Below are 24,695 nucleotides of genomic sequence, written 5' to 3'. Positions count from 1 at the left end.
CCTGCTCTTTCTCACTCTCTCTGTCTCTTTCTCTTTCTTAAACCCCTTTTACAACTTTTACTACTTGTTTAGTTGTTGTTGTTGTTGTTGTGGCTTCTGTTATTCGCGTGCTTCTTTCTTATTTGATTTTTAGGTTTTTCCCTTGTTCTAGTTCGTGTTGCTCCTCTGCCCCTTCTGCTGCTTCTTCTTTGACTTTTTGTTGCCTTGACGTTTGGCGCATTTTCAAACGTTTTTCTTGCTCTTTTGATTAAATTTTATGTGCACACACTTACCTATATTTAAGTGGCTAAGAGCGGGCGCGACGCGGGGGCGTGGTCTGGCCAACTGTCTGCGTCTTTACGTATGTGTGTTGGTTGGTAAGTGTGTGTGTGTGTGTGTGTGTGTAACGTATATTCCTGTTGCTTTGAAACGAGTTTTTCCTGCACTTGCTTTTCCACATCTCCTTTGTGTGTTTGTTGTTGTCGCGTTTTCTTTAACAACGTCGTCATCATCATCGCCGTCGTCCGTTATTGCCTTTGTTGTTGTACTTTTACTTATTTACTGCTCTTTGCCTTTGCTTTTCGCTGCTTTCCACCTTGTTTCTCCCTCTGTCGCTCTCTCTCTCTCTCTCTCTCTCTCTCCCCTTTTGCTTTTTGTCTGCTTGCGTCTCGCATATGTTTACCTTGAATACGTCCTTGAAGATTTGTCTTATTTTCGTTTTATATTTTGTTTATAGCCGTTTGCTGTTGCTGTTGTTGTTGTTGTTGTTGTTGTTGCTTCGTTTGCTTCTTCTTGCTCTGCTCTGCTTCTTCTGTTGTGCCTTGTCGCCCAGTTCAGCTGCTTGTACTTTAAGTGGGTCGTCGAGATGCCCCACATCTTAACCTATCTCTCTCTCTCTCTCTCTCTCTCTCTCACTCGCCTGCTCCTTGTCTCTTATGGGGGGCATTCTTCATAGTTGAAATTCCTGTTGGCATTATTAGCGCATGCTGCACAGTTGTTGCTATTGTTGCCGTTGTTGTTGCAGGTATTACTACTCCTTAAGGTATTCTCTTCTCGCATTTCCTGCATACTTCAAATATTTCTAGTTTGTGGAAGTCATGAAACGTTTGAACGTCACCTGTTTATCTGCTGTTGATTCTTATCTTATTTGTCTTTAATAAATGATTTAAGAAAGGAAATCAGAAATATTTTATGATTAAAATATTAATTATGTGATGCCTTATTTAAAATGCAACTTATTTGTATAGTATGTATACAGTTTATATACATATTATTATATATAATTATTTAGTTATTTATTAATTTCATTATTTTGTAAAATATAATATTTTATTTATGTGATACTTTTTATTTGTATATTATTTATAAATATATTTTCTGATTTTTTTCTACTGCTTTTATTTTTTTTTTAATTGTTTTTGTTTTAATTATTTTTTTATATATATATATATTTTTTTTTGCTTTAAATATTTTTAAATTTGAAATATTTTTCATATATGTATACATATTTTTATTTATTTATTTATTTTTTTATTTTATTACGTATTTTTATTTATTTGTATTTTTTTTTAATTTATTGATATTCTTATTTATTTATTTTTGTTTCTTTATTTTTATTTTTTTATTTTTATTTTTTTTTTTATTATTTTATTTTTGTTTATTTATTTTTTTAACTATTTATTTTTTTATGTATTTTAAATTAATTATTCTTGGCTGACAAATTTTGGATTAGCTTGCACGAAAAACAAGACTTAAAAAATATTATTCATTTATAATCTTAGCCTAAGATATCTTCTTTAATGAATGATCTTTCTCTCTCTCTCTCTCTCTCTCTCTCTATCGCTCTATCGCTGTCTTTGTATGTTTTGTTCAAATACCTTCTTTAAATTATGGAGATACTTGCTCGAGGGGCCTATTCGAAACACTTCTGAGTCCATTCACTCTATGCTCTATGATTACTCAATTGTGGCTTAAAAGAATTAACAACAAATGCTATAAATAACACTTTTGCCGGTTGCTGTTGTTGTTGTTGTAGCTGTTGGCCATAATGTGTAAGCCAACACTTGAGAATCATAACAAGGGAAGAGAGAGAGAGAGGGAGAGAGAGAGGGAGATGGAGAGGCGGAGAGGAGAGTGGAAGCATTATAGTAATGTGGTTAAGAAAGAAAAAAAAAGCCAGTAAAGTTCTCGTGTTCGACTCTTGGCCATTGCGCTGGGCTCTGCTACGTAGCTGCCTATTATTAACTTGGCTACTTGGCTTGGCTACATTACTGTTTTACTGCTGCCTGGCCATAACCATGACTTCGACTTCAGCTGCTGCTGCTGCTGTTGCCTTTTGCTGCTTTTGTTGCTTCTGGCTGCTTCAGTTGACTTGGCTCTGACTTTGAGGTCAACAAACAGCTGCTGAGCTGGGAAATCGACTCGCTGTGGTTAGCTCAAGTCATGCGTTTTAGCCATAGTCACACACACTCACACTCACACACACATATATATACATACACATATACGCAGCCGCTTCCAGCCGGCTTCGACAAACTGGTTTCTTATGGCCAAAAAAAAAAGTCAAATAAAATAAAGTTTCTCAAGCGCTTGTGGCCGGCTTTTATTTTTAGTATTTTTTTTTTCGTTGTTTCTTGTTTTCCAGTTTAGTTTGCACGTTTTTTATCCGCATTTCGTTATTTTTTTTTTGTCGCTCTTTCCTCTGCTCGTTTGGTATTTTGAGTGATTTCTGAATCTGATTCAAACAAAAAGTAAAATGTTTCCGCTCTTCATAAATTGTATTGAAAATAAGTCTATTAAATATTTGCCACAGCGGAAGTTCAACATCTATAAGCTGATCTCTTTTATTCCAATATATATATATATAACTTTGGCTTATATGTATCATATGTATCGTTTGTATGTACATATATCTTTATCAATTTATTGTATTACCTTGTGTGTGTGTTGGTTTTTCCTTCATCGGGCTCTGGAATCGTAATGTTCTTATTTTGTGCTCGCACACCAAATGAATTTCAATTTCTTGCTCAGCTCAGTTCAGTTGAGCTTTACATATATGTACATATATAGCTATATGTCAGACAGTTATGTACATATATATAGGTATACATACATATACACATCTACATATATTTAAATGTAAATATATAAATTTTTCCCCAGACCATATTGTCTGCATGTATTATACATAAGTTCAAATTATACACTATAAAGGTATATTTAGTTAAGGGAAGAATGTGCAGAGATTGGGAGATCGATTAATAAAACTGTCGATAACTTTGTTATAGTGAATAAATAAATGCTCAAAACGATTTAAAGAATTTGATTTAATTATCTTTAAATATCTTAAAAATATACCTAAATTAATAATAATTATGTCGAACGATATATCGCTGCTGATACGCAAATATATCAATTATCGATAAATAAATGTGATGTAATTAAAGGGTATTTCTGCTTCGTTTCGAGTCAAGATTTTCTCTGCTAGGAAATTGCTCTGTGGACTGTGTTGGCTGATTGTGTATGTGTGTGTGTGTGTTGTCGCTTTGGTGTGACTGTCAAAGAATACAATTAACATAATTTACTTACCAACGCAACAGAGACACGTGTAGCTGAAGAAGTCGAGGAGGAAGAAGAAGAAGCAGCAGCAGCAGCAGCAGCCAGCACGACAGCCTCGTCTTGGGTTTTGCAAGTTTTAGCAAATTTAGCAACAAAAATTTTCTGGCCCTCCAAGGGGGCCAGCAGCAGAGGCAGGTGAGCGGCATAGAGGGGAGGGTGGGTGGTTAGGTCTGCTTGTGAGATGTTGCACAGTTTGTGGCAATTTGTAGGTGTTTTGCAGCTCGTTATAGCTGACAGCTGTTGTGGTTATTTAAGTTGAGAAATCGATTTGGTAACCCACAACAAAAAACAAAAAAACAAAAAAGAAACGAAAAAAATAAACCCAAGAAATAAGAAAAGTTTCGGTTTCTGCTCGATTCTAGGAACAGCTTTGACTTTGTATTACAAGTCGAAAAAGAATCGCTTTTGCATAACCGATAAGCAGCTGTAAAGTTGCTGCAAGCTTATCAGCTGCCACAGGAAGTTTGCATTGTAATCAGGGGGAAAATAAAATATTAAAGGGATTTTAAGGAGTGAACGAAATGTGAATGCCCTAAACTTAGAATATTAGAAACGTTAATATATCGGGACTTATTATATATATTATAATATTGGATACATGTCGTAGAGTATTATTATATTTAATTATATTTGTTTGTCTTATATTATTTTATTTTATTTTTTTTTTATTTTTTTTTTATTTTTTTTTTGTTTTTTTTATTTTTTTTATTTTTTTTTTATTTTATTTTTTTATTTACCCTTTTTTTATTTCCTCTTTTTGTAATTTTTTTTTTTCACTTATATATTTTATTTTTGCTTTTTTTAATTTTTAAATTTTTTATTTTATTTTTACTAAATTTTTATATTATTTATTTTTTTTTTTTTTAATTTTATTGTTTTATTTAATTTTTTTTCTTTATTTTATTTTTATTTTATTGCATTGTTTTTTTTTTTTTACATAAATCTTCGACAGTTTTTATTGAAATGAAAAAAAAATTGAATTTTATTTTTTTATTATCATTTTTTTTTCACCAAAAGTTTTCTTGAATGATTAACCATTTAGCCATAATCTGGAACCTTCTTTAAATGCATTACGTATTTGATATGGAAATGATTATACCCTTTGTGAGAGTATTTGAAAATTTCTTTTTATAAATATTTCATTGGGTTCGAGCGCAATCTGTTTAGTTATGTGGGGAGATATCGCATATAAAAATCAACAAGAAAAAGTTCCAATCACTTTTATTTTTATATACATATATAAATATACTACACATACAGACAGGCAGACATACATACATATGGATATGTATAGTAAATATATGTATTGCTTTTGGATTGCGTGTTTACTTTCAAAAAGAAAGAAAGTTGTTGAGGTATACATATATACATGATGTATATACATACATATATACTATATTTGGTTGCCCAAAAATCTGTTTGGGGCACATTGCAAAAAACTATAATTTGCAATGCAAAAACCCTCAAAAAACGAAATATACATATGTATTTATATATAAGTACATATGTTTATATATGTACATAAAGGGACATTTGGTATACACATGAAACGCATTTGGATATATTTATTTGGTTTGTTTTTCTTATTTTTTTCGAGTTCAGTTTTCAGTCTGTTGTTTTACATATGTAAATTTATGCATATCTAAGTTTTGGTTTCTATATACAACATATATATATATATATAAGTATATATACATACATATATAGTCTGCACACACACATAAACTGTCGTTGCCATATCTCTGCCTCGAAATCTGCATAAATGATGATGATTTTATTTTTATTTCATTTGTTTTTTCTTTCTTTCGCTTGGGCTTTCGTCATTTGAGCTGTTCGCTTTTTTGTTTTTATCCAACTTCTTATGAATGTGAAATGTATATGTCGCATACACATACATATGTATGCATGTATGCATGTATGTATATAAATTGTGCTCCAGAGATTGTGATTGCTGCTGTGTGAGGTCCTCGCTGTTGCTGGCAGCCCGAGGGAGAGTTTTGCTTTAGCTTTTGGATTTGGACTCGAATTGAAACTTTTGGTAATTTATGTGATTTGTTGTTGTTAAGGTTTTGGCTTTGGTTTTTTTTTATTATTTTTTATTTTACTCTGCTTTGCGCCTAGCCATAGATAGATTGAAGATTGAATATAAGTAGCTGAGATAGAGACAGCAATTATATTATTTTATAATTACTTATGAAATTAACTAAACAAATAAATCAAGACTCAAAATGAACAAAAATTGATTAAAATGATTTGCATAAAAAATCATAAAAGTATTTAATATATTAAATTTATAATAAATATCAAATTATTTATTAAAATATAATAATTTTACTATATTTGCATAGCCTACTTTTTAGGCTTTGCAAATACAGGGTATGTCGCAGTCCATCAAGCACATGATTAGTTTTGATTTATACTGTTTTGCTTTTTGCATAAACAGCGCCTGTTCAGTGGATTTCCAGTCGTGTTCCAGTCTGGAAATATTTTTTTTTATTATGTAGTTTGCTTTATGGAATTTTTCGCAAGCATTTTTTTTTTTTTTTTTTTTTTGGTTTAAGTTGCTGGATTCTATTTAGGCTAACAGCGGCTATCCAAAGGCATGAAACCATAAAAATGGCAAATTAACCGTGTGCCTGTATGTGTGTGTGTGTGTGTGTGTGTGCAAAACCTTTAGCTAGGGAAGCCACAGACAAAACAAAATAACTACAACACACATACAAGGACAAACACACACACACACACACACACACACACAGTCACACACACATATCAAGCTGAGCCAGCTTGGAAATGGCACGTTTTGAGGTTCGTCCAAGTCCAATCAAGCAGCGACGCCGTCGTCGTTGAGTGACTGACGCTGACGCTGAAGCTGACGTCGCCGCTGCGTCGCACTCGGCGCCCCTCAACAACAGCGAGGCCATGCTGGCCTGCTGGCGTTGCTTCAATCAGCGACAGCGACAGCGACGGCGTCGCAGGCAGCCTAGCAATTTATCCAGCCATGCATATTAAGCCTCACGATTTGTATTTGCCCGTCTCTGTCCCTTTTTCCCTCTCTCAGTCTGTCTTCTGTCTCTCTGTGTGAGTCAGCCTGTGCTGCATTCGCCAAATCCCCTTTTTGCCTGTCACACGCTGTCGTCGATGTCGCCCTCTCTCTCTCTCTCTTCTGTGGCGTAATGTGTGAGCATATGTGTGTATGTGTGTGGATATGTGAGAGTTCAATTTCAGTTCAGTTCAGTGCGCCGCACAGTTCTATTTGAGTTGATATTGTTTTATAAGTTTTCAATTCAGGCTTGTCGTTGTGGTTAGTCTACTGTTTCTTCTTCTGCTTCTTCAATAAACATGCCAATATGTCCGTCAGTATGTCCATTGTCCGACTCTGTCCTATCTAAATGACCAAATGACTAAATGACTGGAATGGTCAGCATTTCCTGTGGGCGTCATAGCGCCGTCCCCCTCTCTCTCTACTGCTGACCGAGGTGTTATTGTCATTGTTGTTGTTCTCTCTCTCTCTTGCTCCTCGCACTGAGTTTGCATATATTAAGCTTTGCATAATTGAAGCTTTGATTCGAAATCATTGAAAACGTTTATGGAAATGGATGGGCGGGCAACACTCTCCTATGATGGTTACCTTGTCATTTTCTTTGAAGCTAAATATTTACTGGAAAGGTGAAATTTAATTTAAGGAGAGAATGTTGGATGATGAAGTGAAAAATTTTATTTAAATTATTTAGTGTGAACAAAAAAATACAAAAATATGTAAATTTTGTAGAAAATATTGTTTTCTATTATTTAATTATTTTTTTTATTTTTATTTTTAATATATCTTCTATTAAAAATTTATTTAAAATTACCAATTTACTTCATTCTATTTGCTCAGATTTAATATCTCTCTGCTCCCCTATCTCCGTATTATATATTCCCCTCTCTAAAATGTGCAGAGTTCCAATTTAAAGTGAACCAACTGCTTTGATGCTTATTTCCTGTCGCCAGCATCAACAAGTGAAGCTCAACTCTTACAGCTCTCCCTCTTTTTCACTCAAACACACATACACGAGCACAGAGCACACACACTCTCATATGCTTAAACGGTAAAATGCTTATTTTTGGTCGTGAGTGGCCGTTACCGTTATCCTACGTGGGAGCAGCTGCTACTGCTTGTCTGGCTAGCCATTTAACAGCTGCTTAACATACATTTGCACTGCACAAGTTCACATGTGGCTGTGTGAGTGTATGTGTATGCATGCGTGTGTGTGTGTGTTCGAATTAAATCGGCACTTGTGCAACTTCTCATCTGGTGCCCGCTTTAACTCCACATGTTGTCTGTTCTCCTCTGTGGCCCCCGCCCTTCCGCACTACATTGTCCGTTTTACTTTCTGGCTGCGTCTTCCTGTCTGAGACGGCAACCAGCGTCTTATGTGTCGTATTTTTTTTTCCTCTTTCTATATTTTCTTTTGCTCTCTTAGACAAGGCTATAAAAATTGCTTAGTTCTTAAAGCTTTTTGCGCCACGCTTTGCGCGCTGCCGCTGCTGCTGCTGCTGCTGCTGCGTCTGTTTGTCTGGCGCGTAGTTGTTATAGCTGCCTCTCTCTTACCTTCCCACATTTCTGTCCCCCCTCCCACTCTTTTCTTATGTCTTTATCACATCTTCTCGTATACGCTTCCCACACGTTATTTGTTTTGTCGACGTTGGCGTCGCAGTCGGCGCTGCTGCGGCGGCTGCTGCTGTTGTCGCTTTGCTTTTTCTCTGCTTGTATTTTATTATTATTATTTTTCGCGTGATTCTGTGTTTTGCTCGGCAGTTTCTTTGGAAAAATTCAACTTTTACTTTTTTGTTTTCTTTTATGTATTTGCCTTCTGCCGGCTTGTGTGCGTACGTATGTGTGTGTGTGTGTGTTTGACTTTGAGCATTTTTTATGATTATATTTTTGTTGCTTTTTATATATTTTTCATAGCGTTTTTTGTTTTGGTCGCTTCGTTTAGTGCTTGTTGCGCTTTGTGCCTCATTTTTGTGCCGGCAAGTGTTCTTCCTCTTCGCCCTCTTCCACTCTCCGTTCGCCGTCTCGCTGTCTATCAATTGAAATGCTTTTTTTTTTATTATTTCTGTTTAACATTTTTCTCAATATCAAAAGTCGCGTTTTACGTTTACGTTTTACGTAGTGCTTTTGTTTGCGTTACGACGTTACACACACTCACTCATACGGCTCAACACTTGATTCATTCATACATTTTCACTTCTTGCGCGCATGTGTGTGTGTATGTGTGTGAGTGTGTGAAGCATTCGCCGGCCGCTTTCAATCTAAAATTGCGTTTTTCCCTTTTTATAATATGTATGTAAGTTTCTGTGTGTGTGTTTTTGCCAACGCTTTCGTTCGCTTGACTTTCTTTATGACTGTGCTCTGTCGCTGTTCCCTCTGCTGCTGCTGCTGCTTTTGTGTGTTGATGTTTTTATTGCTTCTCATTTTTTATGATTGAAGGTCGTTTGTTGGCGTTGCCCTGCTTTTGACTTTACTTCGCATACAATTTGCTGTTTACATTGCTAGTTTAGTCTGTTAACAGTTTGACATGAATTGTAACTGGAACTGGGATTTACCACACTATTTGTTTGCCGCACAATTATGTGTAGTTAATTGCGCAGCTTTGAAAGCTTTCAATTTGTACAGTTGATGTTGATTATGTGCTTTCAATACAATTTCTTTACCGGCACGCTACAATATTCCAAGTCTGTTAATTTATTACAAAAATACGCGCAGACATCTATGTATGCGTGTGTATGTATGATTGTATATAAATACATACGCATACAAAACTCATTAATATGCGTTTGTAGTTTTGTACACCTTTCCAGTCGCAACAACAGCAACAAAGGCACATAATGAAGCTATAAAAGCAAACGAAACGTCGAAAAAAGTTCAATAAACTTTTTGCTGCTAGCGTCCACTGTAGCTGCTGCTTCTTCATCACTTTTTTTCGCTTGGACATTAGTTGGGCTCAACTCTCTCGCTCTCTTTGCTTGAAAGCACCCGCCGCAAAGCTACGCTCAACACTCTGCACTCTTCACTCCCTACCAGTATTCATTCGCTACACTCACTCGGCACTCTTCACTCTACCATTTACCATTGGTTTAATTCGCTTCGCGTGTAAGTCTCAATCAGCACTTGAGCAATTCCGTAATTTACTTGCGCACCAATTTTTCGTTGTTCGTTTGCCATTTTACTTCTTTCTTACTTTTTTTTTTTTTTTGTGAATTGCAATAGATTTGCTGTTAAAAGACGCTTCCTCGAAAGGTCGCTCTTTATCTCAATTGTTGTGTGCCGTTCTAAGCAGTTGTTTAATTTAATTAACGCTGACCATCGCATTTTCCCAGCCAATACACACACACACACACACATAGACACACTTGAGAGCTTTCAAATTGCTACAATTTTCGTTTTGTCATTAGGATTGATTTCTTGTCTTGCTTTGGTAATTACCGTTCAAATTGTTGCTTCGCCTCGTGCGCTCTCGCTATCCATCTCTTTTGCTCTCTAGTGCTAAATACTGACGATCTCTGTCTGTCGCGTGTTGATGATGAGCCATTCACATCATTTTAACAGCATCTGAGCAACTCAACTGGTTTGGTTCCGCTTTCGAAAAAAGCTCCAAAAGCTAATAGCGTGCACCTCTGGAATTCTTTAAATACCCACGCGCAAACACGCACACACAAACAGACACGCACACCTAAATATAAATACATATATAGTATATATTATATATTATTAACAAACACGTCTCAAGCCTCTTTTTATTGTCTTAAAATTAATTTATACATTTTTAACTAATTTGCAAATTTTCTCTTTTCTGTCTCGTTACAGGTAAATATATCGACAACAGAGCAACAACAAACAACAAATACCACAAAAACCACAAATATTTGTCTAATTGGCTTATTTGCAGTAAATACTTTTTAGCTGTTTTGAAGCTACAAATTTTAACATTTACTCTAAGCTATTTTCTTGTCTTTCGTTGATGAGCTCAGCTTTGTAAGTTGGAGTCCAATTAGAGTGTGGTGAGAATGCCAATTAGAATTGTTAAGGGATGTGAAATAGACGCTTTGAATAGCTTGCTGCCGTCTTGTAACTGTATTATATTGAATATAAAAGAAATAATTTCTATTTTAGATGTTTTAACATATCCTGAACCGATTAATAATGGTTTGCTTTGGGCTCTGGATTTTTTATAGTCTAAAGATTAACCAGTTTCAAATTTACTTAAATTTAAAATCTAAATTAACAAATTTCCAGAGTTGAGCATTCTCTCTCTCTTTCTCACTTGCTCTGTCTCTCCGTTCACTTACATATGTGACACGCAACAATTGTGTTAATATGCAAATGTCGTAGATATTTTGCTCAATGTCTTTTACGCCCCCAAAGAACAGCTCCAAAGCTCCCACAGGAGTCGAGCTCGTTGTTTGTCCTATAGATGCCAATAATCGCTGCTGTGTGTAAAGTGAAAAAAAAAAAAAAAAAAACGAAGTAAATTCAACGTTCAAAAGCAGCTCATTTGCATGCAATTATTTGACGTTATGACAAAAGCTACAACCCCTAAAAAAAAAAATAAAAATACCGTAACTGAAAGCTAAAAAATGCGACATGTACTCGAATTTCAATATTGATGCCCTGTAATTTGCTACAAAAATCAGCATCAATGGACATTTCATCAGCACAAAGCAGCAGCAAAAGAAAGCAAAAATAGGAAAATGGAAAAACCTTTTGGAAAAAATTCAAGCACATAAATGACAAATGCACGCAGAACTCGAACTCTAAAGGAGCGAACCCAGCCGAGGAGCCCAAGCAAAAAAATGCTAAATGAAATGAAATGAAATTACGCTATGCTCCACAGCTCTGGCTGTCGTCCTCACTCGCTCTCGCTCTCGCTCTCTCCCCTTGCCTGCTCTCTCGCTCACTCAGTCGCGCTCTATGTGCATGCAAATGCTGAAATTTTAAACCCTTGAATGTGGCCATTGTCTTTGATAGGTCTGTGCAGCGCGCTTCCTGGGAACCTGCTGCCCATGTTTACCCACCCCTTCCACCTCTTTGTCAACCCGTCCGCCCCCTGACAGCCACTGCCCATTTGCCAACTGGGTTGTAAGTAAGCGCTTTTAACCATTTTTTTGTGTTTGGTTTTTTTTTGTGTTAATTTTTTTGTTAGAATTTATTTTTTTATTTTTTCCGTGCCGCGTTTCTTTTTATTATCATATATTTTTTTGTTTCTTGTCATTCTTCCGCTCATTTGTTCGCTCGCGATTTTTTCGCTTGTGTGTCTGTTTTTTTTTTGTTAATTGTATTTAGTTATTGATTTTCTTTTTCAATGTAGTTTTATGAAGTTTATAAAAAATTAGGCGCATAAATAAATTATGTTTTGATATTATTAGAGATTTGGATGTTGATTGAGGAAATGGAGTAGAAATATCTGCAGGGAACAAGATATATTGTGTTAAAAGATTAAGAATCTTTGGATTTATATTAAAGAACAAAATAAAGAGTACATATTTATGTACATCTTGAGGCCATGCCTATGTTTTACTGTAGATCTTTAAGGTCATATCCGTTTCTAATTCTATTCTTAAGTCTTCCACAACCCCAATTCTTAAAATAAAAAACAATAGGACCTATTTCTTTGCTTATATTCAAAGGAATCGATAGTTTCATTCGTTTTGGCCAGCAAATGCAATAGTTGTCAAATTGTGACCTTTTGTCAGGGCTGACTGCCCGGTTGGACTGCATTTATGGCTTAGACAGCTTTGTGCCTTTGGTCAATTCTTTGCAAATTTTTGCTTCCTTCCTGACAGTTGAAGCTGCTGCCTCAAGTCCCCAGTCCCCCGGGCAATTCCTCTGGCCCTGCCACATTTGCAGTCATTTGTTTTTTTCCCTCCCCACCCGCTTCAGCTGCTGTCGCATAGCTCGGTTTTCAGCTCAGTGTGTTGGCTTTGTTCCACGCTCTGGCCAGGCTTTGGGTTTGGGCTTCTGCTTTAGCCATTGTGACATTTAAGCTATATATCACTCATACGCAGCGTTGGCGCTTCATTTTCATGCACTAATTGCGTTAGAATTTCAATGGAGATTTGTGCTTCAGTTAGTCCCAGTCAGTCCTTGTCCCTGCGCTGGCTCCAGCTGCAGCTCCAGTTCCAGTTCCAGTTCCCGTGCCCGTTCCCATTCCCGTTCCAGCTCCAGTTGCTGGTCTCTTAACCCGCTTTGATTTGACTTTGGTCACATGCAGATTTTTCTTCTTCTCCTCTCTTATTTTTTTTTTTAATTGGAACTCGCTCGCAGCTCGATTCCCATTGCTGATAATCGAAGCCGGTCGGGCGGTGGGCGTGGCTCTGCGCACTGATTTTTGTTTCATCTTTGTGTGTGTGTGTGTTGGATTTTTTTTCTCATTCTCTCAACGCCCAGGCAGGGTTGCTAACTGCCATTTGTAACAGTTTTTTTTTGTGCCTTGCAACCTTTTTTTTCCTCCTTTATTTTTTGTGTACATAAACCCAAGTCCAAGTTTCTCTTTGCCCCGTTGTGACCTGGCCATTAGAGCGTCAGTCGACGTCGACGTTGACGTCGGCAACGTAATTAAAAACAAGAAATGCTAAACAAGAAAAGAAAAAAAAAAAAGAAATTCATACACAACTAGAAAATTACAAAACAAGAAGAAGACGATGACGGAAAGAAGCAGCCGAGGGAGAAAAAATGTGCCAAGAAACTGGGCGAGTCCTTCGAGCTGGCATCTTGGGCCGAGAGACCCGTAAATTTATTTAAATTTTGTGCGTCGAACTCTTTTTTCTTATCGTTGATTTTGCCACAATTTGTGTGTGTTTTTTTTAAAGAGTACTCTGGCGTATATAAGGGTAGATGGAATAGGTGACTAGATTTGTGGCAGAATTAGAGAAGGGAATAGCTAAACAATTTTAGGAGAGAGGATATTATGGGTTGAATGGATATTTATTAAAATAAAATAAATATAAATGAATATATCAATATAATAATCAGTGGAGTACATATAAAAATAAAAAATATATTGAATTAAAAAATATAATGTGCCAAAAAGTATTTAAATAATATTTGCAAAATGGAAAAATTACAAAATAAATATATATTTATATTTTCAATATTTAAATATATATATAACAATATTTTCAAGGAAAAAAAAAAATAACAAACATAAATATGAAAATAAATAAATATTTTTTATAAAAATATTCAATATAAAAAATATATATACATATATATTTTTTTTTTAATTTTTTAATTTTTTATAAAAATGAATAATATTTAAAAAAAAATTATATATTTTTACAATTTAATTTACTTTTTCTTCAACCCGAACTATCCGATCCATTATTATGATTTGTTTGTATTATATCTGTATATGCATTTATTTGATTTACTTATCCTTAATGAATATATATATACAGATATATAAATTCATTTCGATTCATTATTCGCATAGCTTTAAATATGATATGCTCTTCTATCATACTCTAACTACCTTTGAAGCCCTTTGACCCTTGTCACGCCACAAATCCTCTTGTTGTTGAAGTACATGAAACGAAAGAAAAATCCGATTCTTAGCGCCAACTCAAAGACTGAGCAAAGAAGCGAAAGAAATGGGCGGAGAACGAAATAAAGCCTGAGCAGAATTTTACCTTAGTTAAGCTTAAGGGAAATAGACATTAGATTAGAAAATGATGTATAATTATATAAAAAATTTCTAAAATTAGTTAAAAATTATAATCTAAAATCTATAAAAATTTGTATAAAACTTCACTTAAAAATCTGCTAAACTCTTATTGTAATATAGAATTGACGCCCTTAAGTCTTTCTCACTCACTCTCCCTTTTTTTTCTCTCTCCATCTCTCTCTCTTTGTCGATCTCGCGCTGTTAAGTAGATTTTCATTCGACTCGATCAAAAATTGTTTGGCTCCTATAATTGTGTATTTTCTTGTTATTTTTAATAAAGTGCCGAGCGACGTGAAAAATAAAAAATGCCAAAGAGGGCAAAAAGAAAAGCCAAAAAAAAAAAAGAAATAAGAAAGAAAAAAGTGCGAGTTGCTGCTGAAAAAGTTGCGTAAATTTGTTATGTGTTTTCTTATTATATTTTTTTACAATATTTTTTTTTTGTTACCCTTTTTTCCTTATGCTTGTCTTACTTATCGTTTTGCTGTTTGTTTTTCTTTTTTTGCTGCTTATTTTGTTAACTTTAATAAATAAATAAGGCGTGGGCATTGCCATGACCACAAAATACAGTAGGACGAGCGGCTGTGGGCAGTGGGCAGTTGGGAGTGGCAGGGGCAGGGGCAGCGGCAGCGGCAGCATCCATCCGCAACCCTTGCCAAGCAATCATGCATCCTTTACATGCGCCGCCACACGACGCCGCAGCGCGCTGCCAGCCTGCGCTCTGGCCCCGTAGTTCCGTTTCCGGCGCCAGCCATTTGCATCTACAGAAAGACGCAAAAAAAATACAAGAAAGAAAAACAACAACAACATTTTCTTTCATTTATTCGAAGGTTCTGCGACACCCAACCACCCACGCTCCTCCTCTCCCTCCCTCTCTCTCTCTCTCTCTATATATACGCATACATATATTTATGTCGTGTCGAAGAAGAAGAAGAAGCAGATGAGATTTCTTTTGCTTTTTTAAAGAAGAAAACACACACACACACACACACACATACACAACTGGCAACTGGACTTGCAATGGTCAGGCTATTGCTGGTTGGGTCAAAAAGAGAAAAAAAGAAGGAAGCCTCCTGCCAAGAGTGGGAGGAGATGTTGGGGGCCGGGGGTCTGGTTGGCCGGTTGGTCGGTTGGCCGGTTGGCCGGCTGGGTCTCTGCTGTAACGGGTACACAAATTTTTATTCAACCTACTCAATTTTTCGCCTTAATTTCTTTTTTGTTTCTTCGACTGCCAAGGGACACCGCAGCCAAGAGGCGGTAATAAGAATTTTTTCTTTAGTTCTTCTTACTCCATCTCGCTCTATCTCTCAGTCGTGCACTCTCTCTCTCTCTCTGTCTCTCTCTCACTTGCTGTTGCTCTTGCTCTGTCAGCCTTTCTCTCCACCCTTAAGTTTGCCTACCGTGCCCCCCTCCTCACCGAGCTCCGCTTCCACTTGCCGCCTTCTGTGCGTGTGCGCCGGAGTGTTTTTTCCGTATTTTTAATTTAAAATACGAAGCATAAAAAAAAATGTAAAAAAAAATTTTGCTGAAGAAAATATCAAATGCGCTTGGGGTTGAGTGCGGCTCTCTGAGGCTGGTAAAGCAAAAAAAAAAAATTGAAATAAAAAAAAAAATATATATATATGTATATGTATATGTATAAAATGAATCCCAACGAAACGAAACGAAACGAAAAGAAAAGCATCTCCGTCGCACTGCTTAAAAGAAAAACTTCTGAAGTAAATATTTGTCTGTCCAATTGCTGCGACGGGCAACTGCCAACTGCACTGCCCATCACGGAATGTGCTTGGCCAGAGGGGCGGTGTGGGCGCGGGTCAGCCGAGTGGGCGTGGGCCAACTGGACTCAGTTAGTGACCATGCCAAATGGAGCCCGAGCCCGAGCCCGAGCCCAAGTCCCAGCTCCCCTCAAAGACAAACGCCAAACGTAATGACTGAACCCAGCCCCATTTTCAGCTCTAGTTCTAAGCCAGAAAAAAACAGTCCAGCTTTTTTTTTTTTTCTTTTTTAACTACTGTCTGTCTAACTGACTCTTGTTGGACAGTGTAGGTGCCAAATAAAATGGGCGTGGCTAGATTTAGGCGACACTTTGAGGCGCATGCAAATATATTCGGCATTATTCCAGCAAAAATGGGCTAGGGATTGTAACTATCTAGATTTGGAATAAACCAAGTTTAAATTTGTGTTAGATAAAGAACTGGGAAGATGGACAGATGAGATGATAGAATTAAAGAGATACGGTGACAGAGAGAGGAGAGAGCAGAGAGAGAGAGAAGATGAACAGAAAGACAAGCTCAAAACAACAAAGACAGAATGAAAAGCAACAAAAGGCGATAGATAGAGAGTAAAGGTAGAAGGATAGAGAGCGAAGATAGATAGGAGATAGATAGAAGGGTAGAGAAGGGATAGACATAAAGCAAAAATAGAAAGAGAGGTAGAAAGTAGGATCGTAAGTTGTAGGAATGTCAAAGGATGATGTAAAGTTGATCTATGATTAGAATCTGTTGATTTTTACATCTATCGATGACTCTCTCTGTTTATATTGCCTTGATTTTCCTGTCTACCATTACATTTGTTCCTTCCTAGGTATACGAAGAGATGCCTAGTAAAAGAATGAAGAAGAATACATAAGAAATAGTAGAAGACAATTGGAAATACGGAAAAAAGCTCAGAGAAAAGATTAGAGACAAGCAAACAAGAAGAAAGCAAAGGAAAATATGAAACTAGTAAAGTTCTGAGATGATGTTTAAGCGAATGGAATTGAAATGAAGAGAAATGAAAACAAATAGAGCAAATGGCCGTAAGAATGAGAATGAGAGTGCGAGAGACTAGCTTGAAAAGAGATAAGATAGGAAACTTGAAGGAAAAGTAAAATGGGATAGATTTCTAACGCTTTTCTGCATTTCAATAGACTAAATTAAATTTCATTGCAAATGATTTGCCTTTATCCTAATTGATCCATTTTTTTGATATGCTCATTACAGGGTCTGTTGCGCACCGCGGAGCAATTGAAAATCAAAGGACTGTGCGAGCCGGCCGAGAATGCGGACGATTTGAATGACGCTGCATCGGCGATAATCACTGTATCGGAGAACATACAGCAGGCGGTCGTTGGCAATATTGTGAATGCGAGTCTAGTGTCTGGTGCTCCGTCGCCCACACTCGAGCAGCAGCAGCAGCAGCAACATCATCAGCAACAGCAGCAGCAGCAGCAACAGCAGCAACAGCAGGAGCACCAGCAGCAGCAGCAATTGGTGAATAGTGCGCTGCTGGCCCAGCATACGCTTGCAACCAGCAGTGGCATACAGTTGGCGGCAGGGCAACAGCTGTTGAGCAATACAGCTGGTGGCGGTAACAGCAGCAGCAGCAGCAGCACTAGCCTGCAACAGTTGCAGCAGCAGCAACAGCAACAGCAACAGTTGCAGCCAACGCCGCGTAAATCGCGACTGCGTAAACGCTCCAAATCGCCAGATTTACAATTGCAAACACAATCGCAACAGCAGCAGCAGCAGCAACAACAGCAGCAACAACAGCAGCAGCAGCAGCAGCAACATCATCATCATCCACAAACGATACTCATCCAGGGACAGAATCAAACATCGATCGTGAGTCTGCAGCAAACGGCCGACGGCAATTATATACCAGTTGCAACAACTGGCGACGACTCCGATTGCGATAATAAGCCGCAAAAGATCTGCAAGACAGAGCAGTCGGTGGCCTCGCCGGCATCCAACTCGTCCACATCGAATAATGCAGCGGGCGTGAGCGGCCAGGCGATTGTGACACAAATTGTAGTAGCGCGCGACGGAAAAGATAAAAATATGACTAGTTTAGGCATGGGCATGGTAAGTGTCGCCGCAGCGAGTACAAAGCTGCGTGCCGCGTCGCGTCTCTCTCTCTCTCTCTCTCTCTCTCTGTCTTACTCTATAATTGTCTTAGTCTCAATTCAAATGAACAATCAATCAATCAATCAATCACTCAATCAGACCCACATAGAGCACTCTCGTGTTGCTCTATCTCTCACACACACACACACACACATCATATATTTTGCGAGCCTTGTTTTAACATATTTTATCTCTTCTCCTCCTCCTCCTATTACCCTACCCCACTCAACCTCCTAACCATCTGCAGAACGGCGGTCTGTTGGGCGTGCCCATGGGCTTTCTGGACTTCACACCGGAACCACCAGCACCATCGGCCACACCAGTCACCGTTACGGAACACGTCGATCTATCGTGCAACCCCAGCACCGACACACGCGATCTATCAAGTGAGTTTCTGGTAGAGTTGTAGAGCTACAAATATTCATAGAGTTTACTATAAGTGCTGAACAGTTGGGGAAAACATTTTATAAGTATAAGTAGTACTATAGTATATTATGGATGGTATTGTATGAAAACGTTTATTATTATACTATGTATATTGCATGTATATCTTAAAATACATCGCTAAAAATTTATAAGTATATGAAGAAATCTAAGGTTTAAAAAAAAAAATACCAATATTAAATCTAACAACAAATATTATTGAAAAATACTAAATATTATTAAAAAAGAATAAATATTATTAAAAAATAATAAATACTGTTACAAAAATAATAAATATTATTATTTATTATTGGATAGACCATAGAAAATATCGATATAAATTTATAAAGATTTTTTTTTATTTTGTTTATTTATTTATTTTTTTTTTTTTTGGATAAATCGATTAGTATTAATTAAAGAAAAATTACAAATATTAAATCTAACAAAAAATATTATTGAAAAATACTAAATATTATTGAAAAATAATAAATACTGTAAAAAAAAAAATAATTATTATTATTTATTATTGGATAGACTATAGAAACAATCGAACTAAATTTATTCCCAGACTTCCACTAAATAGATTTTGATTTATTACATAGAAAACTTGGATCCGAAACCTTACATATATCATAATATCATAAACCTAAGCCTAAATTAAATAGTTTAACATATTCAGTAAAAAATTCAATCATAATAATTGCTTTTCTTTCTTTCTTTTATAGATCCCACCGAACAGCTCGACATAGACAATCATTTGGCTCAGCAAATCCATCGGCTCGATCAATCTCCCATGCACTCGATAGCGCACCATCATGCCACCGGGGACGAGAGCAACTCGAATCTGGTGCAGCATATCAAGAGCGAGGTAATCGAGGCCAAGCATCTGGCTCATGTGCAGGCGCAGCAGCAGCAGCAGCAACAGCAGCAGCAACAGCAACAGCAACAGCAGCAGCAGCAGCAACAACAGCAGCAGCAACAGCAGCAGCAGCAACATGCAGCACATCATCATCAGCATTTGCACGCTCAGCAATTGTTGGCGCAAAGTCAGCAGCAGCAGCAGCAGCAGCAACAGCAGCAACAGCAGCAGCAACAGCAACACCAACAGCAGCAGCAGCAGGCGGCGGTGCATGCAGCACAGCATGCAGCGCATGCCACGCATGCGGATATTGGTGGTGCCACAGTCATGGAGATTGATCCGAGCCAGATCAAGCACGAGCCGGGCATGATTATAACGCCAGAGATTGTCAATATGATGTCCACCGGGCATATGGGTAAATAAGCAATTAGCAGCAGCAACTCCCTTTTAATATTCATTTAATTAATTATAATTTTATTTTTCTGGTATTTTTTTTTTTAGACATGTACAACTCGGATACGAGCGAGGACTCAATGATGATCGCCAACGGTTCGCCGCACGATCAGAATGAGCCGCATTATACGAATTTGGATCAGCAGCACGGCGGCCTGGGTGGCAGCGTTTGCGGCCCCGGCGCCGGTGGTGTTGGCGGTGGTGGTGGTGGTGGTGGTGGCGGCATTGGTGGTGGTGGTGTTAATGCTGGCGAGAAAGGTCAGTTTAATGGTCCCAAAGCTTGGACACAAGATGATATGAATTCAGCTTTAGATGCATTAAAGACCCAAAACATGAGCCTGACGAAAGCATCTGCCATTTATGGCATACCATCAACGACCTTATGGCAGCGTGCTCATCGTTTGGGCATCGAAACGCCTAAGAAGGAGGGTGGCACCAAATCGTGGAACGAGGACGCCCTACAGAATGCCTTGGAGGCATTGCGTTCGGGTCAAATATCGGCTAATAAAGCATCGAAAGCGTTTGGCATACCCTCATCGACGCTCTACAAGATAGCGCGTCGTGAGGGCATTCGGCTGGCGGCGCCATTCAATGCCGCACCAACCACATGGACGCCCGAGGACTTGGAGCGTGCATTGGAGGCGATACGCGCCGGCAATACGTCTGTACAGAAAGCAAGTGCCGAATTCGGTATACCGACAGGTGAGTTTCAGTCGTTGCCCACGAAGTCAGGCCAACAGCCAGCCGTCTGCCGTTACGTCTATTTATGGGATCCTGCTAGTGGTTCGTTTTACTAGCGACTCTTTCAAGTGTTTTCTATATGTTTCATAGGCATTTCTGTGCCAATTGTTGCTTTCTAGAGCTTCTCCAATTGCTTGCTCGTTACTTTCCATGGGAGTACTAAGTGATATACTTTATAATCTACTCCTTTGTGTTCCTATGTTCGTTGACATTTACCTCTCTTCTGAAAACTCCATTTTGTAACTTCTGTTTCTGTGCTCTCCAATAACACTCGATACGTTTTATCGTATTGACCTGAAGACTTTGACATTAATCTGTCACTCGCTGCTTTCTGTAAACTCACTCTATAAATATGTTTGTCTATGTTTTCTTTGTACTCTCTGAGGAAACTTTTTCTGTATTTTTCTGTCAGATTTATATATGATACTCTTTACTGACAGAGCGTGACTATTCTGTGTTACTCGTCACTTCTGTGCATTCTCATTCTCCAATGTACTCCCTGGTGTATCTTCTCTTAGACTCACTGTTGATCTCTGAATTGTTTTCTCTTAGCTCGATATTACTTCTATATTACTTACCTCTATAAACTCGATATCCTCTTATATTATTATACATATATGATGTTTATATATACACTCTATCCACAACTTCTCTCTTTTCTACCTCTGGCATTCCCACGTGCTCGTGTTTCTTTACTAGATATGATCTCATACTCTTATACATACATATATGATGTTTCTATATACACTCAATACACAACTTCTTTCTCTTCTACTGCTGGGTTTCATTCGTTGCTCGTCTCTCTTTACTAGATTACATCTGTATAGAAGCCACACCTTGGCTACATAAACTCCCTTGCTATACCCTCTATATATACACATGTCTCTCGTTCAACTTGCTCCATAATATATCGATTTTCACTCAGTAGAGCAACTCTTTTTCGAGTTACTCTTAGATTCTTCTGTTTCCTCTTGCCTTCAAGCCAATTTCTCATTCATTTCTCTGGCACTACCTCATCGTTGTTTACCAATTTGCCATCTTTGTTCATCTCGCTAATTCTTCTGCAATTCTTACAATGCCAAAGGAACACTTTATGGACGCTGCAAACGGGAGGGCATCGAACTGTCGCGTTCGAATCCAACACCTTGGTCCGAGGATGCTATGAACGAGGCATTGAACTCGGTGCGGTAAGTGCGCCATCAATTTGAATATAATTCGCTCTGCCATGCAACTAATATTGATTTCACTTTGCTTTTATAGCGTCGGTCAGATGTCCATCAATCAGGCGGCCATACACTACAACCTGCCCTACAGCTCGCTCTACGGCCGCTTCAAGCGTGGCAAATACGATGTGGTGGCCAATACGAGTGGCATCTCGATTAACAACACGTCCGGCAATACGACCGGCAGCATTGAGATTATCGAACATAGTCAGGAGAATTCGGTAGGTCTTATTTCTCCTTATAGAGTAAAGATGAGGAGGCAGATGCAGGCTGAGTTATCACTATAAGAGGGAGTAGAGTCGGTGGGAAAACTCTGAAAGGTTGAAGAAGTATAGATATATATCTATAGTGAAGTCTTCAGTTGGTATAGCTGGCAGAGATAGAATAGGTACTTAAACTCTTTCAGTGATGCTGTATGAATTTAAAAAGTTTATTGTTAATAATATACCACTATCTATAGACATTTTTTGTATGTTTACTATAGCATCTGATGAGATCAGTATTTAATCCTATATTATGTCTATATTTTTTTCAAGCTGTCAGATTCTAGACTGTCTCTTAATGTAAATATTAAGTAAGCTAAACTAGGCAAAGTTTTGAAATATTTTTTTTACTAAGTCTATTATTATTATTATTATTTTTTTTTTGACTAGTACTTAAACAATTAGTGCTTCTATTGATGCACTTTCAAGTAAACTTAAAATAGGGCAATTTGAGCGTCATTATGCTTCGAAAAATAAACATAAAGGTTAAATAATTGTAGTTCTAGACTCTATATAATATGCCTTATGATTAGGCTAAGGAAATTAGAACTACAAATGGTTTCAATTTTACATTCTACTTAATTATCTAGGTTAGATAAAGATGTAAGCCTTTCAAGTCTATGCTATATGAAAGCGATCAATAGTTAGAAGGTTTCTATAAACTAGTTGTACTATCTGTTATAATCCCTATAAAGTGGGGAATCGAAGCAGATTATTATCATGGCATAGTTAGATGCATATATCATATGGTATTGCCTATTAATATATACATATACACACCTACACACACCTCCACACACCCACACACATACAACTGGCAGCTTTGACTAACCGTTAACAAATTTATTTATGCGTAGTTGCATATGTTGCAGCATCAGTTCCCGTACAGTCCGTCGCCGCATGCGCAGACGCCGCAGCATCATGGAACGCCGCAGCATCATGGCACGCCGCTGCATCACAGTACGCCGCATCACAGTTCGCAGCAGGGACCGCCGACGCCGCAGGGCATGCAACAGCATGTGGTGCATATGCAACAGTCGCCGCATCAGGCGCATCATCAGCAACAGCAGCAGCAGCACATGCAACAGGATGTCGTCACATCGAGCAGCCAGGTGGTGCACAGCCAACAGCAGCAACAGCAGCAGCAGCAGCAACAACAACAGCAGCAGCAGCAGCAGTTGCAGCAGATCTATCAGCATCACGGCACGCCCGAGCGTAGTTGAGAATCACTGCACGCCGCGGCTATGTTGGGCGGCGGCGGCAATATCAGTGGCAACACGGCAGCAACAGCAACAACAGCAGCAGCAGCAGCAGCAGCAGCAGCGGCAGCAACACCTTTTGCCAGCATATCGGGTCTGGGCAGCGGTGCGACTGCGACGCCAGCGTCGGCAGCGGGCACCAGCAGCAAGCGCAAGAAAGCGACCAAGCAAAAGCGTTGAGAAAGCGCCGCTGATGCAGCTGCCAGCTGCAGCAATAGAGAGAAGCAGGAGAAGATCGAGATGGAGCAGGAGATAGAGAAGATAAATGTTGTTAACACTGTTAACGCTGCCACGCCCACCAACACAAATGCCACCGTCGCCGCCACCATTAAATTTCGCTTTAATGCGAAGCATTGGAAGCGCAAGTTGAAGCAGTTTCATTTGTTATTGTCGAAGCCAACCTAAGAACCAACTGAAGAGAGGGAGACCGTAAACGAGAGAGAGACAGACGAGAGAGAGAGAGAGGATGAGCCAGGAACGTAGACATAATGAGAATATATATAGATTACAGAGAGAAGACAAAGAGAATGTCACTTTATTTTCAGGAATTCAACAAAAATGAAAACCAATCAAAATCCAATAAGAAATTTCAATAATGAAAACTGAAGCATTAATTACACAATTTGAAATGTGTATCAAATGTAAATAATTATTAAATAATTTTAACTGTATATGAACCATTATGCTTTACATTACACTACACTACACACGACACGACTCGAAACCGTTAGAGCAGCAGCACTTTGTTAGTTATTTAAATGAAAAAACAAAAAACAGAAAAATTATTATTATTACTATTATAATGGGACAAATAACTTGGACGTGTGTTATATTTTGCATATATATAGTCATTGATTTTCTTTGTACGAAACATTACATAAATTTTAAGAGCCAAATCGTGGTCAGTGCCCGATTTATTGTTTTGATAGCAGAATTCTGATTTTTTGTTCACTTTTCTATTTAATTTAGTGTGAGACTGAAAGTGCGCCCAAAAACAAAAACAAACCAGAAAACACACACACACACACATACATATACACAACTATGAAAGAAGAAATGCTTTATATTTTTTGTTTTTAGAGAAAGAAAGAAAAAGAAAATACCTTAAAACTTATAGAATTAAACCAAATTCATCAAGGTCTTAGCAATTAAATTCACTTAAAGTAAGTAAACGTAAAGAGAGCAACAGCATAATAATTTGAATTTTACAAAAGCAAAAGCGTGAAGTAACAAAAAGGAAGTATATATATTTATATATATATATATTTCAGATAATATATCTAAGGC

The 24,695-nt window shown here is 37.7% G+C and overlaps 2 protein-coding genes across 4 annotated transcripts in view; both read left to right on the top strand.

Moving 5' to 3' along the window:
- psq (BTB-domain-containing protein pipsqueak) overlaps window positions 1-23,644 on the top strand; it is a 54,270-nt gene extending 30,626 nt beyond the window's left edge. Inside the window, exons 3-10 of one of the 3 annotated variants that reach the window (XM_018103769.3) lie at window positions 17,285-18,145; window positions 18,435-18,573; window positions 19,336-19,884; window positions 19,971-20,180; window positions 20,235-20,624; window positions 21,748-21,850; window positions 21,924-22,107; window positions 23,007-23,644. In XM_018103769.3, the coding sequence (XP_017959258.2) occupies window positions 17,285-18,145; window positions 18,435-18,573; window positions 19,336-19,884; window positions 19,971-20,180; window positions 20,235-20,624; window positions 21,748-21,850; window positions 21,924-22,107; window positions 23,007-23,372 (2,802 nt within the window). In that variant the 3' untranslated portion in view covers window positions 23,373-23,644. Of the gene's footprint in view, window positions 1-17,284; window positions 18,146-18,434; window positions 18,574-19,335; window positions 19,885-19,970; window positions 20,625-21,747; window positions 21,851-21,923; window positions 22,108-23,006 lie in introns of all 3 variants that reach the window. The other 2 variants (XM_018103768.3, XM_018103766.3) reach the window with 2 other exon arrangements.
- Window positions 23,394-23,644, top strand: LOC108653381 (uncharacterized). The gene has a single exon (XM_018103816.3). The coding sequence runs from the start codon at window positions 23,394-23,396 to the stop codon at window positions 23,586-23,588; it is 195 nt and encodes a 64-aa protein (XP_017959305.1). The 3' UTR covers window positions 23,589-23,644.
- Window positions 23,645-24,695: the final 1,051 nt, after the last annotated feature.

The sequence above is a fragment of the Drosophila navojoa genome, chromosome 5 (genome assembly GCF_054131105.1).
Source record: "Drosophila navojoa isolate 15081-1374.11 chromosome 5, UAZ_NAV_1.0, whole genome shotgun sequence".
Classification (NCBI taxonomy): domain Eukaryota; kingdom Metazoa; phylum Arthropoda; class Insecta; order Diptera; family Drosophilidae; genus Drosophila; species Drosophila navojoa.
This window is presented reverse-complemented; position numbering and strand designations above follow the sequence as displayed.

What these genes read in the sequence shown, in the direction of transcription:
- LOC108653381 (XM_018103816.3), top strand. Translation starts at nt 23,394, where the DNA reads ATGTTGGGCGGCGGCGGCAATATCAGTGGCAACACGGCAGCAACAGCA.